Source organism: Cucurbita maxima, unplaced genomic scaffold (assembly GCF_002738345.1).
Source record: "Cucurbita maxima cultivar Rimu unplaced genomic scaffold, Cmax_1.0 Cma_Scf00028, whole genome shotgun sequence".
NCBI lineage: Eukaryota > Viridiplantae > Streptophyta > Magnoliopsida > Cucurbitales > Cucurbitaceae > Cucurbita > Cucurbita maxima.
Genome location: NW_019272044.1, coordinates 2,842,684 through 2,858,026, shown reverse-complemented (window position 1 = coordinate 2,858,026; position 15,343 = coordinate 2,842,684). Strand labels below are relative to the sequence as shown.

Below are 15,343 nucleotides of genomic sequence, written 5' to 3'. Positions count from 1 at the left end.
TTTTGGTGGTAATCAATTGGTTAAGTTAGCTTTTTTGTGAATGCTTGCAAGGATTCTAGATAGACCTCTAGCTGAGTAAAATCCAATCTTGTTGGGGCTTATCATTTTCCTTCCATAGATTTAAAATTCCAAAATAAAGATAAAAAATACTCAAATATCGATATTTTAAAAGTCTACGGTTCAATCTTATATTCGTTTAATATATATATAATAAAAAAATTAAAAATAGGTAAAAATATCAAGAAAATATGGGAGAGTAATAGTAATAATAATAATTTAATTTTTGTAAAAAAGAAAATGTATTAATATTTATATTTTATAGATAAAATTGAGTTAAGAATTTGGGGCACAAAGTGCTATTTTGATAAATGCATGGGTGGGTTTTTAAAATTGCCGAATTTCCCCAAATTTTTGTATTTCTGTATTTCTGTACTTCTCACCCAACCAAATCCCCAAACTCATCGTCTATCAGCTTCTTCCTGGTTTCAGAGCTGAAGTAGAGCAGTGCTGCAAATCCATGGAGCTTCTTTCACGCTGTTCTACTCTGATTCCTCATGCCTCCTCTCTCGGCCTTCTCAATTCTCATGGGAAACCGTCAAATTTCTATCCAAAGCTCAAATCCGGTCTTTCTTTTCCTTCGGCTTCATCGGTTCTCAAAACAACCGCTCGTAAGCCCTCGAGAACCCTAGCTACGTCCTCTTCTGTTCATATGACGGGTCCGCAAACGCCGGATGCCGCCCAGAGAGGCGCCGAGACTGACGCTATGGGACTGCTTCTCAGGGAGAGGATTGTCTTCTTGGGGAACAGCATCGATGATTTTGTGGCGGATGCTATTATCAGTCAGCTTTTGCTCTTGGATGCTCAGGACTCTACTAAAGATATCAGACTTTTCATTAATTCCTCTGGCGGCTCTCTCAGGTATTCACGAGGTGATTTTTTGTGCATAATGTAGTTGGTGAAGTATGGAATATGAAATTCGGGCTCATTTGTGTTCTTTCCAAACGATTTAGGTAATTTTATTTCTAGGAATATGCGATTTATGCCTAACTTTCATATGCTTTCCTTACCGCGCCGAATGCAAGAGTTAGCCTACGTTACTTGATCTCTGCCTCTCGCAATTTCTATATAGTTTTCTTCATCTGCTTCACAAACGGTTAGCGTACGAATGGGGGCATTCATTCCGGTGGTGAGTTGGGTCACTGAAAATCTAGGATTCGTTGTAGATCAATGAACTTGGAATGGAAAATTACTTTTAATATATAGAGATATTCATGTTATGCACCTAGCTATCCATAGAAATGCTTGTGAATGATGAAAGTTATATGAACATTCAACATTGAAATTATTTTAAAAAAAGAAAAAAAAAAAAAGAAAAGAAAGAACCGTGCATGAGTGTTAGTCTACCGTGTTACGCGGAACTTTGCTGGTCTTCTTATTTCTTTGGGTGGCTTGAGAATTTGAAATGTAAGGACTAGAAACACCGCCTTCCTCTCAAAGTGGATGCTTGGGTGAAGAGAGTCCCCCTAGAAGAGGCTTAATCGAGTAAATATGCGATTGGCAATCTTTGTGAAACTTAGGTTCTAGAGCTGACATTGATTAAATATGAGATTTCTTTTATCAGTGTCCTTTTAAAAAATGGCAATGGTCGGGGGGACATCAATGAAATCTGCCAATCTCCAGCTGAATTGTAAAGAAGGCTGGTTAGATAAACCCTTTTTTCTTTGGTTTGAAAGGAGAACTCTCAGTTCTTCCTTTGGGATATGACTTACAAGAGCCTAAACACTTGTGATTGGATTCAAAAGATGATCCCTTCCATGGCTTTATCTCTTTGCTTACCCTGCATATCTAATGATGGGGACCATCTTTTTATTCAATTAACAACATGTTGCACAAAGGTTTACATGTGATTCTGTTATGAACCCCCCACCGTTCTGGATAGGAATCAATTTCACGGACTAAATGAAATGATACAAATAGGTAAACCCATCTGAAAAGGAACCATATTTTTGGACAACGATTCTCAATATATTCGGATGACATCTCACATTTACTAGGGAGGTAAAGGATATATAGGATATGGCCTTAACGTACTCCCTTTCAAGAATGCAAAAGTCCTACTATGGAAAAATCTCATCATGGCTTTCCTTTGGAATTGTGGAAAGAAAGAAATCAGAGAATATTTGTAGAAAAACACATACTTACAAAACTTTTCGACAATGTTGTTTACCAAGCTATATCTTGGTGTAAACTGTCTAATATTTTTACTTCCTATAGTTATACCTCACTCATTGCAAATTGGGAAGGTCTTTTGTAAATACCATGGATATTACTTCCCTTTTGTAAATTTCAATCATCAATGAAATTGTCTCTTATAAAAAAAAAAAAATCTAAAAAAATCTATAAAAAAAGAAAATGAACCATATTTTTACACCAATAAGGAGCTATGAAACAATAGGCTTTTAGGACTTCGAGTGGAGAGTTTCTTTGTCTTGAAAATCTTCAAGTTCAATTCATTCCAAATCTACCAAATAACTGGCCTCACAATGAATGACCAAATGATATTCTCTGTCGACTTGATGGATGATCTGAGCCAATCAAGAACCCCATTTTATAAGGACCAATTTCCTAAATCAGTGCTCCTTTGAGATAGGCGCTAACACTCCTCCTAAGTGAGTAAGCATGTTGGCCAAACCAAGAATTGAATGTTTCTTTCTGAACTGCACTGGTGACATGTTGCCTCTTTGAGATTCTTTCTTCTTTGGAGAAGGGATGTGCCTGTTGGGCGACCACTGAGGAATTTAATGTGTTTGTGTCTATGTCTAGAGTCAAGTGTATTCATCTACTCTACTTTTCTACATGAATGGGAATATCAGCAAACCATGGAAACATTTTTGTATCCATGGTTTGCATGGCCTTTATGTACATTAGGAAATCTTCAAGAGTAATTTAATTTAGAATTCTGTGGCTTATGAATGACCTTTTCATGATCCTCTCTTTGCATCTTTGATGTGCAACTACTTGCTAATGGTAAATCTATCATTCACCACCAAATCAGCTATTTTCAAATTGTATATTGATATGCAACTACATAAGGATGCTCGTGAGAGGTGTAATCTGAAGAAATTATGTACTCTACCTAGCCCATTTGTCAGAAAAGGTTATGTTTAATAAGTTCCACATCTATTAATCCTTATTTTGATTAACGAACACACCTTTCTAACTTTGTCATAATCCAAACCACAGTCTCCCAGTTGTGTACCGAGCAGATTCCTTTTCAGCCGAATGTCCCCCAAGTTCGGTCTTCTTTCAAGCAATCAAACCAGTTATCTTCCTAGATTGAGATCCTAAGTGTTAGACAAACACGACTCTCCACAATGGTATGATATTGTCCACTTTGAGTATAAGCTCTCATGGTTTTGCTTTGGGCTTCCCAAAAGGCCTCATACCAATGGAGTTAGTATTTCTCACTTATAAACCCATGATTATTCCCTGAATTAGCCGATGTGGAATCCAACACCTCCCCTCGAACAAAGCACGCCTCCCCTTAATCGAGGCTCGACTCCTTTGGAGTCTTAGTCATTTTTTACTGCCTTCGTACCTTCGAGGAGGCTTGACTCCTTTTTTCTTTTTGGAGTCCTTTGTTCGACATTCGAGGATTTGCCAATCTATTGGCACGGCTAAGTTTAGGGCATGACTCTGATACCATGTTAGACGAACACGACTCTCCACAATGGTATGATATTGTCCACTTTGAGCATAAGCTCTCATGGCTTTGCTTTGGGCTTCCCAAAAGGCCTCATACCAATGGAGTTAGTATTCCTCACTTATAAACCCATGATCATTTCCTAAATTAGCCGATGTGGAATCCAACACTAAGCTCATTCCCCATCGTATAAAGCAAACCCTTTTCGGACAAACCTGTACATCTAGCAAGAACAGGCCAGGGGCAGAAGGAAGACTAGGTTACGTGGTTTCATTTGTTTTGTGTGTTCCAGGACTTCAAATTTTAGAAGTAGGAGTGTTATATAATCATACTTATAAAAATTCTTGTCATTATTTATTTGAAGCTGGAAATATCAATTATTAGGCGTTTTTACTATATATGTTGGTTTTTCCCTCTTCTGTCTTGGAAATTTAGGTTCAACTTTCGATGAGTGGCACCTGATCTCATCCATTTTTGCATCATATTCATTATCATTCTGAAAGTCGATAGTCTTCTTAGTTAATATTTCGTGTTTGGTTGTATTACATTACCCTTGCCTGATTTCCTTCTATTAATGTTGTTTTCATTAGTGCAACCATGGCTATCTACGATGTCATACAGCTCGTGAGAGCCGATGTCTCTACTATTGCACTAGGCATTGCAGCCTCAACAGCTTCCATAATCCTCGGTGGTGGCACTAAAGGAAAGCGTCTTGCGATGCCCAATGCACGTATTATGGTTCATCAACCTCTTGGAGGGGCGAGTGGGCAAGCAATAGACGTGGAAATTCAAGCACGTGAAATCATGCATAACAAGAACAACATTACAAGAATCATTTCCGAGTTCACTGGCCATCCATTTGAAAAGGTCCAAAAAGATATCGATAGGGATCGTTATATGTCCCCCATAGAGGCTGTAGAATATGGATTGATTGATGGAGTGATCGACAAGGACAGCATTATACCTCTCGTACCCGTGCCAGAACGAGTGAAGGCAAGTTTAAATTATATAGAAATTAGTAAAGATCCCAAAAAATTCTTCTCACCAGATGTCCCCGACGACGAGATATACTAGTTTCAAGCGTTTCAATGTACCGTTTTCTAGGCTTTCGATTTATATGATTCACTTGTAGAATCTTATGTGTGAGCAAAGTCATGGTAAGCGGAAACCAGAAATATTCTGGAACTTGCTGAGCTCATCACCTTCGTCTCTACTTACCACAAGTTAAAGAGGTATTGGGAATTTGGACTCTTTTTCTATCTATGACATTATCAAATTAGCATTCTTGAGAAAGGAAAACTTGGCATTGAATCATATTTTTGTATTGGCAGTGTATATTTGTTGATTGATTCATGAATATCGTCATTTTTCCAATCGTCATTTGGCGATACGGTGATTTAATCCTCTGATCTCTTAATCGAAAACATTTGATTGTCGTAACCAATTTAATTATGATCAGGTTCTTGACATCTTGATCGAAGAAATATATCTTAACCAATTTAATTTTGTTTTTACTTTGTAACAGCCTAAGCCTGACGTTAGCAAATATTGTCTGTTTTGGCCCGTTACGTATCTTTGTCAGTCTCACGGTTTTAAAACACGTCTATTAGGGAGAGGGTTTCACACCCTTATAAGGAATGTTTCGTTCCCCTCTCCAACGATCTCACAATCCACCCCCTTGGGAGTTCAGCGTCTTTGTTGACATACTGTTCGGTGTCTAACTTTAATATCATTTTTAACTATCTAAGCCCGCAGTTTGCAAATATTATCCACTTGGACCTGTTATGAATGATAGAAAAACTTTCGGATCAAAACTTTACTTTTCAAACCTTTGTTTTTTAGTTAGATTCTACAACGAGCAATTTATTTATTTTCAAACTGATCCATTTACTATCTATTATATGATTGTGTTAAGGATATTTAGTAATAAATTATAGTTTACCAAATATACTATATTTGATATTTTATTATAAGGCAAATAAATATTTGCCTTATTATTATAGGTATCTTTCCATTTATTGTTATTTCCATTTATTACTATTTCCATATCCTTGTAATTCATTTGATTATAAATAAGATAACTTTCACACCATTTAGGTGGTGTGGTGGATTAATCAAACATTCACATGGTATCAAAGCCCTTTCGGTTTAACGACCTGATTCTTTCTTTTCAATAGCTTTTGAATCCTCTAATCTTCTTCTCCACCACCCCTGCTGGTTTTGACACCGCAGGGGCAGTCTTCATGGCTGCCGGAGTCGGAGTCGATTGATTACTCTTCGGCTCCACCCTATTGACCTCCAAATCACCTTTCGTCATACTCTGTACATACAACTTCACCTTTTCTAACTTAATCGGTTTTCCCCTTGACCAATATAGTCTCTCTCATTTTCTTCCCAATCAACCCTTCATCCTTCACAGAAACCCTAATCTCAGGATCCTCATCAGTGTTCTCTTCAGAAATATACGGAATCTCGACAAGCCCATCAACCTTTTGCAGAGATTTACCTTCGGAATCTAGGTGCCGCACTGGCCTATTCGCCAACCATGTTGCCGCAGCCCTTCCTGCCAAAATTGGCTCCTTCGCCCAATGTGGCGACTCTTCCGACTGCCCTTCTCGCCAAAATTGGCTCCTTCGCCCAATGTGGCGACTCTTCCGGCTTCAACATTGTCTTTGTCCCTTGCTCTAGGTTTCCCCTTCTACTTCTTGGGGTTAGAAATATTCTCACCAGAGCCAAGGCAGCATCGTCGCTAAGCGACAATCTCTCTTCATGGGTTAGACATATTCTCGCCGAAGCCAAGGCAGCATCGCCGCTGAGCGGCGATCCCTCTGCAATTTTTGATGGCCAAGAACCGAGTTGTTAGCATCTTCATGAAAAGTGTTTCTCAACCTCTTTGAATTTTTCAGATTCAAGCTTCACGTTCGTTTAAATCCGACGCTTAGCTTGCGGTGGGGTGTTAAGGATATTTAGTAATAAATTATAGTTTACCAAATATACTATATTTGATATTTTATTATAAGGCAAATAAATATTTGCCTTATTATTATAGGTATCTTTCCATTTATTGTTATTTCCATTTATTACTATTTCCATATCCTTGTAATTCATTTGATTATAAATAAGATAACTTTCACACCATTTAGGTGGTGTGGTGGATTAATCAAACATTCACAGATTGATTACTCCTTTATATTGCAATGGCGGAAGAGTCAAATGTTTTGGCAATTCCTGAAGCAGGGATGAATCAAGATAATTTTGAAACAGTGCTCTCGATTTTTTTTCATCCTTTGCTGCAATAATATCTCGGGGTTTGCAACGATAACTTGCTATATCCACTATATGACAGACACGTTTTAAAATTGTGAGGCTAACGACTGTATGTAACGAGCCAAAACAGATAATATCTGCTAGCGGTAGGGTTTAATAGCATTAAAATCCCTACCTTTTGGCTCAGAGACTTTAGTTTGGCTATTCCTTCGATTCAAAGTCTCGAGTGATTCCACGACCTTATTCATAAACTCACCCTAAATTGAAACAAAACTTTTTTGTTTCAAATTAATTTGAATTATAAACACACCTATAAATTGATAATATCAAATTGGCTACTTCACACTCTTCTCATCGCCATTTTTGACTATTTATTTTAAAATAAAAAGGAAAATATCAAATTTACCATTTATTTAAACACTTATAAATTATTGAAAATCTTGGGACAATTTAATAATGAAATAAATTTAATTACGTTGTACTATAAATTTATTATTATTTTCAAACAATTAATTTAATAGAAGTCAATAATTGTACATAATTGAACGTCTCATTCCAAATAAAATGACAAATTTGATCTTTTCCAAATTATTAATATTTTATGTGAGAGGGAGTTGTTTAATCAACACGTCAACATTTTTTATTTCAATAATGACGAAACTGACCCTTGCTTATGTGTATATATATATATATATATATATATATTATAAATCAAATTGTATTGAAAATTAATTTAATTTTTAACGTTAAATTATTTGTATTTATTTAGTTTCTAAATTTTATTAAATGTTATTTTATTTAATTTTTAAAAATAAAATACAATTAATAAACTAAATTGAAAGTCACGTTTTATTTGATATAAAATTAAATTTTAGATGGAATATATCAACTAGTTTTCTATTTTTTTTTAATATATATATAAAAAAATTAATTCAACGACATTTGGAGCGGGAGTAAAATATGTCATAATGAGCATTTTTCCCGTGAGAATGAAATTTGACATCAAATACGTTAAAGTATGACTTATTTGTTATCGTCAACCAATACGTGCGAGTACATTTCTGTCACTAACACCAAAACGTGTTATACCTATCGTCAACAAATTATATGACTTATGAGTAAAAAAGTACATAAATGAATCGAGACCTCGTTCAAATTAGAGTAATTATGAGGGTTGAATGACATAATGAGCATTTTTTCTCTCGTACGCACCTTCTTTTCTCGATTCATTTTCATCGAGAACGAGAAGATGAGACACGGGGGAAGAATAGCACGACACCCAAGTAAATGAAGGTATATAAATGAACTCCGATTACGTCTAAATAAGAGTAATTTTGTTGTTAATATAAATATTATTAATTAATTTTTAAAAATGTTTTATGTTACTAAAAAATTTGTACAATTATTTTTTATAATATTATTATTGAATAAATATTTTAATTTAACAGAAGTTATTCAAAACTTGCCGCCATGCTTCAGCTCAAGAAACTGTTCACTTTAGGGGAAACTGTTCACTTTAGGGGAAACGAAGAACAAGATTTCCTTCATCGGGAGGAGCAAAAAGGCGATGTTGAAAATTTCTGTAAAAAATTCATTAACAATGGAACAGACGAAACCTCAATCAATGGATGGATGTGAAGAATCCGAACGAGAAACCGCGTAATTCGCTCGTTGATCGAACAGGTCGGCTTCTTTCAGGTCAGAAACTCGAAAGGCCTTCTCTCCTGCAGCATACGCTAAATCATGAAAGCGCCATTTCAGCGGCTTCATATTTGATTATAGAGACAGTTGCTATTGGTCATTTTCATGTCGCCGTCACGATCTGGCTCTATCTCGTAAGTATTTTTTAATTTATTCATTATACTTTTAGGTTATTTTATTGTATTGATGGAATAAGTCTTATTTGCTTGTTTGATTGGGGATTTAAATATTGGACATACCTTTTCAATTACAACGACGTCCAATAGGGAAGAAATTGTTTCTTATACTCCATGTAAAACGACAGATTATGACATGGGAATCTCCAACAAAATCCAATATTAATGGATGCTTCAAATCTTTTGAAATCACATCTATGTGTCTACTATTTGCTGGGGAATTTTGAATGAGCAATAATATATCCCTCTGCAGCATCCTCAAATACACACATTTTGATTACGTCTGTTAGTTCTAAAAAGTTATTACCGGCCTAGCTGCTTGTGATATTGCTTGGACGGTGTTTTGGGGTTTGGTTGTCAACTCTCAAATCATATGAAGTCAATGGTTGTGGTTTGACAGTATTGGGGTAGTTCATACGTCCTTATCACTATTGTGGCAATATGTTTAATCATAATTTTTGGTTTAATAAATGCTCCCTTTCGGGTTTGTGATATTCTTCTGAAGTTATTAGTGCCCACGGCTTGAAGGGCTTCCATTTATTCTTCTGGGTAGAAAGAGTTCAAACATCTTGAGTAGAACGATTATTTCTTACTATATGTGCACGAATTCGACAGAAGTTCTGGGGTTCTGAAAAGATCAAACAGAGTAGGCTGCTCAATTTGAGGTTTTTTTTTATGTTTTTATTTTGTTGAATTTGGGGATTTCAAAGGATAGCCTGAGCATATGATCCTTTTTAAAACCTGTATTTATATGTAGAATTTAGGCCTCTTTTTGTCTCGAAAAGATCCAAAGATTATCATAAAAATGGAAGGAAGGGGTGTATCAGAATTATATAGAAATGCAAGTGAGGAGCTATTTCTTAAATCTTGGGGGGAAAACTCAATCGGAATGTCAACACCAACCATGGAGATGATGGGATTTAAGAATCTTTCTCAGAGCTTCCGTACAGATAGTGAGGAACTTTTCAAAAGCTGGCTAACAAATGGAGAGGCAAGCAGTTCTATTATCTATTTGGCTTTGTTTACTTGTCGTTGAAAATAAAGATAAAACTTTAATCTGTTCAAGAATTGCTGAAACTGTCTGTAGTTTGCCCTGTTCACACTTTTAAACAAAGTTGCAAAGAAAATCAACCTCATTGGCGAATGCCTTATATCACCGTATCTCCTTCCTGGTGCATTGTGTGTGAATCTAGTAATGAGTCCCCGTGAAATTTATTCATGCATTTCCCATTTTCTTTTTGGTTTTAGCTTATATTTTGGATGCTTTGGTTGGTCTTTGCCTTTCCCCAACAACACCTCTGATCTCCTTGCTTCTATTTTGTTGGGTCATCCTTTTCATGGTACTAAGAAGGTCATTTGGCTTGCCATCAGTAGTGCTTTTTTCGGCACACTTCGGGGCACAAGGAATGGCCGTTTATGAAACTTGTTCTATTGCTTTCCTCTGGTGGAAGAATAAGTTCCCTTTTGCTCATTAAAGCTTTTCTTATTTAATCTTCAATTGAAGTGTGTTTTTTGTAATTCACCTCTAGGCATTTGGAGTTTTTACTCCTCTATTTCATCTATCAATGGAGTTGTTTCTCTTTCAAGAAAAGAAAAGAATTTTGTTATCAAGATTAGACTTCACTGTTTACAACCACGTTTTAGATTTTGATCCGTATTTTGCAGATGCTTTAATATTTTTGTGTAGAGCTGCTGAGTGTTAGTAAAATCATAAATTAGATCTTTCAACACCTTTACTTTTTTTTAATTTCTTCAGTAACTAGACAACATCAGATACTCTGGTGGGCATGAATGACCAACCCTTGATTTTCAAAATCATATTTGTGATGTTTCCTGTGTCAGAAAATCCAAAATGATCTATTAGGTTATTGATTCTTAATGTGACTTCATGGTCATACTTCCTAGTGTGATGGAAATACTTCTGATGTAACTTAGAAAAAATCTGCACAGATCATTACTTTCTTTAGGCATGATGATTCTGATGTAAAATTGTTCTTCAATCAAAGAAATATACCACTGTCTCCAGAAAATTCACTGAAATTTATTTGGATAACATGGATAAGCTGGAACACTATCTGCAATTGTTTGAGTAAGAAAAACATTATACGTTCAACATTGTTAAGTATGACACTCTAACATTTCTCTATCTTTTCATTATACAGATAGATTTATTTTCTTGACTCAAGTTTAGTCATTCATATTCTGAAAACTTGTATGAATATTTTTGCTGATCTATTTCTTTTTTCAGAACGTCAACAACTCATCAGGTCCGGCTTATCGCATTCGACAAGCATCAAGAAGGTTGGTATGTTAAATTAGTACACCTATAAAATGCTTATGAGGTGAATATGTCTGATGCCTTGTTTTGATTATGATTGGTTCTCCGCTTTTTAACCAAACATCAGTAGCGGTAATTAATTTTATTTGGATGCTTGGTAGGTTGCAAATAAGGTAAAAGCAGAAACATCTGTTTTGTTTCTAAGGATATAAATATTATCAATTCTTCCATCTTTTTATTTTGTATAATTATTCTTTATGTTATTTATTTATTATTATTATTTTCTTTTTTGTAGGATTTCCTCTGAGATTGTTGACCTGTCTAGTCCTCAGTATGTGGGAAAGCATCAAAAGAGAATAATTAATGATATTTTACGTCCACAAAGTGCCTCTGTGGCTGATGATGTCTCAGGAGTTAATCAACAAGTGTTCAGGTTTGCTCTTCAATTTTTTGAACCGCAGCTCTTATGCTATTGGTAATATTTCAATGGAATTTGCTTGTTCCCCAAATTCTTTGAGCATGAAAATTAGCTTACATTTTAAAAGGTGAATAGAACATAAAGGTTTTGGCATCTCTCCTTTGTTGGATGATTTATAAGTGTTTGACTTTTTGAACTTCTTCCAGGAATATTGTTGAAGGTGAAGTGCAAGGTAGTAACCTATATCTTGCTAAGGTTTGTTAATCTTCTCTTCAAAACTTAAGGCTAATAAAGCACATCACAACCTTTAAATATCTCACGTTTTTTTGCAGGCATGGTTCCATAGTTCTCAACCTATGACAAGAAGTCGATCATCTGAGCTAAGGTAATCATAGTGTGGACCAGTCTTCCACCATGATGATACTGAAATTTTTTATAAAAGAATGTTTTGCCATTTTTAATAATCGTATATGTCATCTTTTAAGCACTCGAGAAGCTAAATTTTCAGATTATTTCAAGTTTTTTCCCCCTTATCATGGATCTTTCTTTCAGAGTTCAGATTGAAATTGTAGAAATTTCAAATTTCTGCTGATTATTTATTGCAGCCTTCCTTCTCTAACGTCATTCCTGTTGTATTGATGAACCCAATTTATATTCCCTTCTATAGAAACTTGATTTCTATTGTAAAATGTCAATTACGTGGCTGAACTTATACTTGTCTGTTTTTCAATGCCTTATTTATTAATGATATCTAGGAGGAGGTACGCTGCAATGCAAAGCAATCAAAGCTCATTTGGTATCCAGTCCATTTATGACTTGTCAGGGCATGCAATGAAACTAGATGTTGCATACTCGCAGGGTTTCAATGACCTTTCTACTTGTGAGGTTCCAAACCAGCCTGTAACATTTGCATCCCCATCCAATTCATCGGCATCGACATTCAATGCATCTAACATGTATGATGTAGATAAAATTTCTTCAGTTGTAAACATGCTGAAGGACACAATAGAACGGAAGAAGCTAATAATCAGATTGATAAAGAGGCACTGGAGGATAGTTCAAACGCACATTTTTGTGCTCAAGAAACTATTGGCCAATCTAGTTTCAATAGAAGCAGTAACAATTATTTACATCAAACACCAAACTATCTTCTGGAAGTCTCTCCTGTTCAAGTCAAGGATAATAGAATTTTGGAAACGGTTGGGCTATCAACAGATATTGATTTCAAAGCTTTTGTAAATCCTGTAAATCCTGTAAATCCCGTACAGTCAGGTAGAGTTTCTCAAGAGCCTTCTCAAAGTGAATCTTCTGCTGCAGCAGCAGTAGTTTCATCCGGGTTTGAGGCATATGATGGTCCTAGCAACTCAAATCAAACTCATAGCAACAGTGAGAGCTCAAGGAAACAAGTTGAAAATGGATCTCGATCAAAAGGTAGCCAATCTGTCCAATGATACATTTGTTGTGTTGTTCTGTCGTTTCTGATTTATATTCTAACCTCGTTGGCCTTGTACATGGATGCATATCTAGTGATAATTTTAGATTTTTCCTACCTCATTCTAGTGGTTAGGAAGGTTCTTGATTTCCGAATGGCAACATTTTTGACACCCATATAATCGTTCACGGCCTCATATGTGGTTGTCATCAGAAAACTTCTTTAATTGTAGTGGAGTTTTGTATGTTTCAAATCGTAAGTAAATGGAAAATTTCCTAAACTTAGGTTACTTATGGATCCATCAATTATCTTCTCCCATTCCACGAATAAGACTGTAGGCTGCATTTGTAGAGGCCTTATAAATTTGAGTCAAGTCGCTTGACCACATTGACTAGTACACTGTGGAAACACATCCATTTGTTTCTACTATTTCAATTAACAAGTTTTTTTTTTCCTTCCTTTTATGTAACTCAACTTTCATTCTATGGAACTGCAGATTTCAGAGAAAGAATAATAGACAACTTGAAAGATGATAGAAAGGTACGCTCTTTTTCAACATGGTACAAACCTTTCAAATTATGCTATTTTTGCTACAAGCTTATAGTCAGAATAAGCTTCTTTTGCTGTCTATTTTGGCATTTATTGCAGAGGGGAAGTTTAGTCCGTAATGGGTCCGTAACATCAGCTGTTTCAGGTATCACTTATGTGTTAAACTACAATTTATAGACCTATGATTTTCGTGCTTCTGGGACATCCAATAAATTTGGAATGATACAAAGAAGACTGGCCTTGCACAAGGATATATCTATGCATTTCCTGTCATACGCATCAGATGATGAACACATAATCACAAGTTTTTTTCTTTTTTAAAATAACCGAACTTCCATAAAAAACTTTTATTAAGAAACATGAAAGAATAGACAAGAACATACAAAACATACACACACATCAACACACGACTCACGCTAGAGGAACCCCAACCTACAAACAGGGCTTTCGGTCCAAAAAGATAATACTTAACTGATAATTACAAAAGGACTTAAGAGGCCACTACCACGAGGTTGTATTAATCTAATATTTTTCCAAATTACTTGGTTTTATGCACGTATGTATGGAGGCTATATTTCTTCTAAATATGGGTCGAAGTCATGGAATTTGAACATTCCATGCAACAATGTCAAAAAATATCGGCTGCGACTCAGTTTCTTCACGCCAAAGACTGATCAACCCTTCTAAATATCCTGCCATTTTTTGAAACCAAACACACCACAAGATTGTTAAAAAAACAAGCCTGCCACAAGATCACAAATGAATCATTCTAAATTAATTCTATTGCTAGGGCTGGTGTAGTCTTTTATTTAGTATCAGCTAGAGATGTTCTAGTACAATCACCTTCCAGGGAACAACTTGCTTGCAGAAAACATGGATTACTTTAAGAATGATAATATGCTCAACCTTTATTTCTCTAATTTTATAGTTGATTAATTTATTGGATGCTCTGAAGTTGTAATTGATTACCAATGTAAGCAAAATACTTTTTATAACCACTAAAATTCTGGCAGTGGACAAAGGGGATCCCACAAAAAAGCGTCGGGTGGAACGATCACGAAAGTATGTAGTCTCTCTCTCAATCTGCATAAATTATGACCGCAAAAATTCAATTCTCGCAATTGATTAGATGCAAATTTTGTTTAGCACTCATCAATTTGGGGAAAGTGACAGGCTTTTCTATTCTTGTATCGTATTTGTGTGCAAATCTAAGCTCTAAAGTGTGCAGAATGGCAGAGGCGAAAGAGAGAAATATGACACCAACTATTCCATCAGATATGCAATCAGTTCTGAAGCGGTGTGATACTCTTGAGAAGGAAGTGCGGTCACTGAAGCTCAATTTGTCCTTTATGAATAGGTAATAGCACTAATTATATAAACTACGCTTCAACAGAATATTAGAGGTATTTAAGCTTATTAGCATGCCTTCTATTTCTAATATTTGGATAAAATTGCATCCTAACTTTTAGGTTCTATCAACCAAAACTTCAAACTACTTATTGTATTAACTAAAGTTTTGAAGTTTCTTTCATTCATCATATCATTAATGAGAAATGGTTTCGTTAATGAATCAATTTAAGCCTTTTAGCTATTAATACATAATTTTCACACGTATATAAGATTTCTTTAAAGTCAAGGCTTAACGAAATATTAGAGAAAAAAATGCTAGAATCAAATAGAGTGTAACAACTTCTATTAGTATGAGTGGTTTTTTTATCTTTTCTTCTTCCACTATTTTACTTTACTTATTTAGCAAGAATTCTGTGGTAAGTTCTTTTTTTTTTTTTTTTTTTTTTTTTTTTTTTTTTTTTTTTTTTTT

General features: G+C 35.2%; 1 protein-coding gene, 1 long non-coding RNA gene and 1 pseudogene across 2 annotated transcripts; 2 read left to right on the top strand and 1 right to left on the bottom strand.

Moving 5' to 3' along the window:
- The first annotated feature begins 415 nt into the window (after positions 1-415).
- On the top strand, positions 416-5,054 carry LOC111465249 (ATP-dependent Clp protease proteolytic subunit 4, chloroplastic-like). Its single transcript, XM_023109602.1, has 2 exons — positions 416-918; positions 4,294-5,054. The coding sequence occupies exons 1-2, from the start codon at positions 518-520 to the stop codon at positions 4,775-4,777; spliced, it is 885 nt and encodes a 294-aa protein (XP_022965370.1). The 5' UTR covers positions 416-517; the 3' UTR covers positions 4,778-5,054.
- A 22-nt stretch (positions 5,055-5,076) lies between these two features.
- LOC111465253 lies at positions 5,077-5,256 on the bottom strand. Its single transcript, XR_002714176.1, has 2 exons — positions 5,172-5,256; positions 5,077-5,113 (listed from the first exon to the last, which is right to left on the bottom strand). It is a non-coding gene; the product is annotated as an uncharacterized LOC111465253 (long non-coding RNA).
- Positions 5,257-8,441: 3,185 nt separating this feature from the next.
- Positions 8,442-15,343, top strand: part of LOC111465244 — an 8,210-nt pseudogene continuing 1,308 nt past the window's right edge.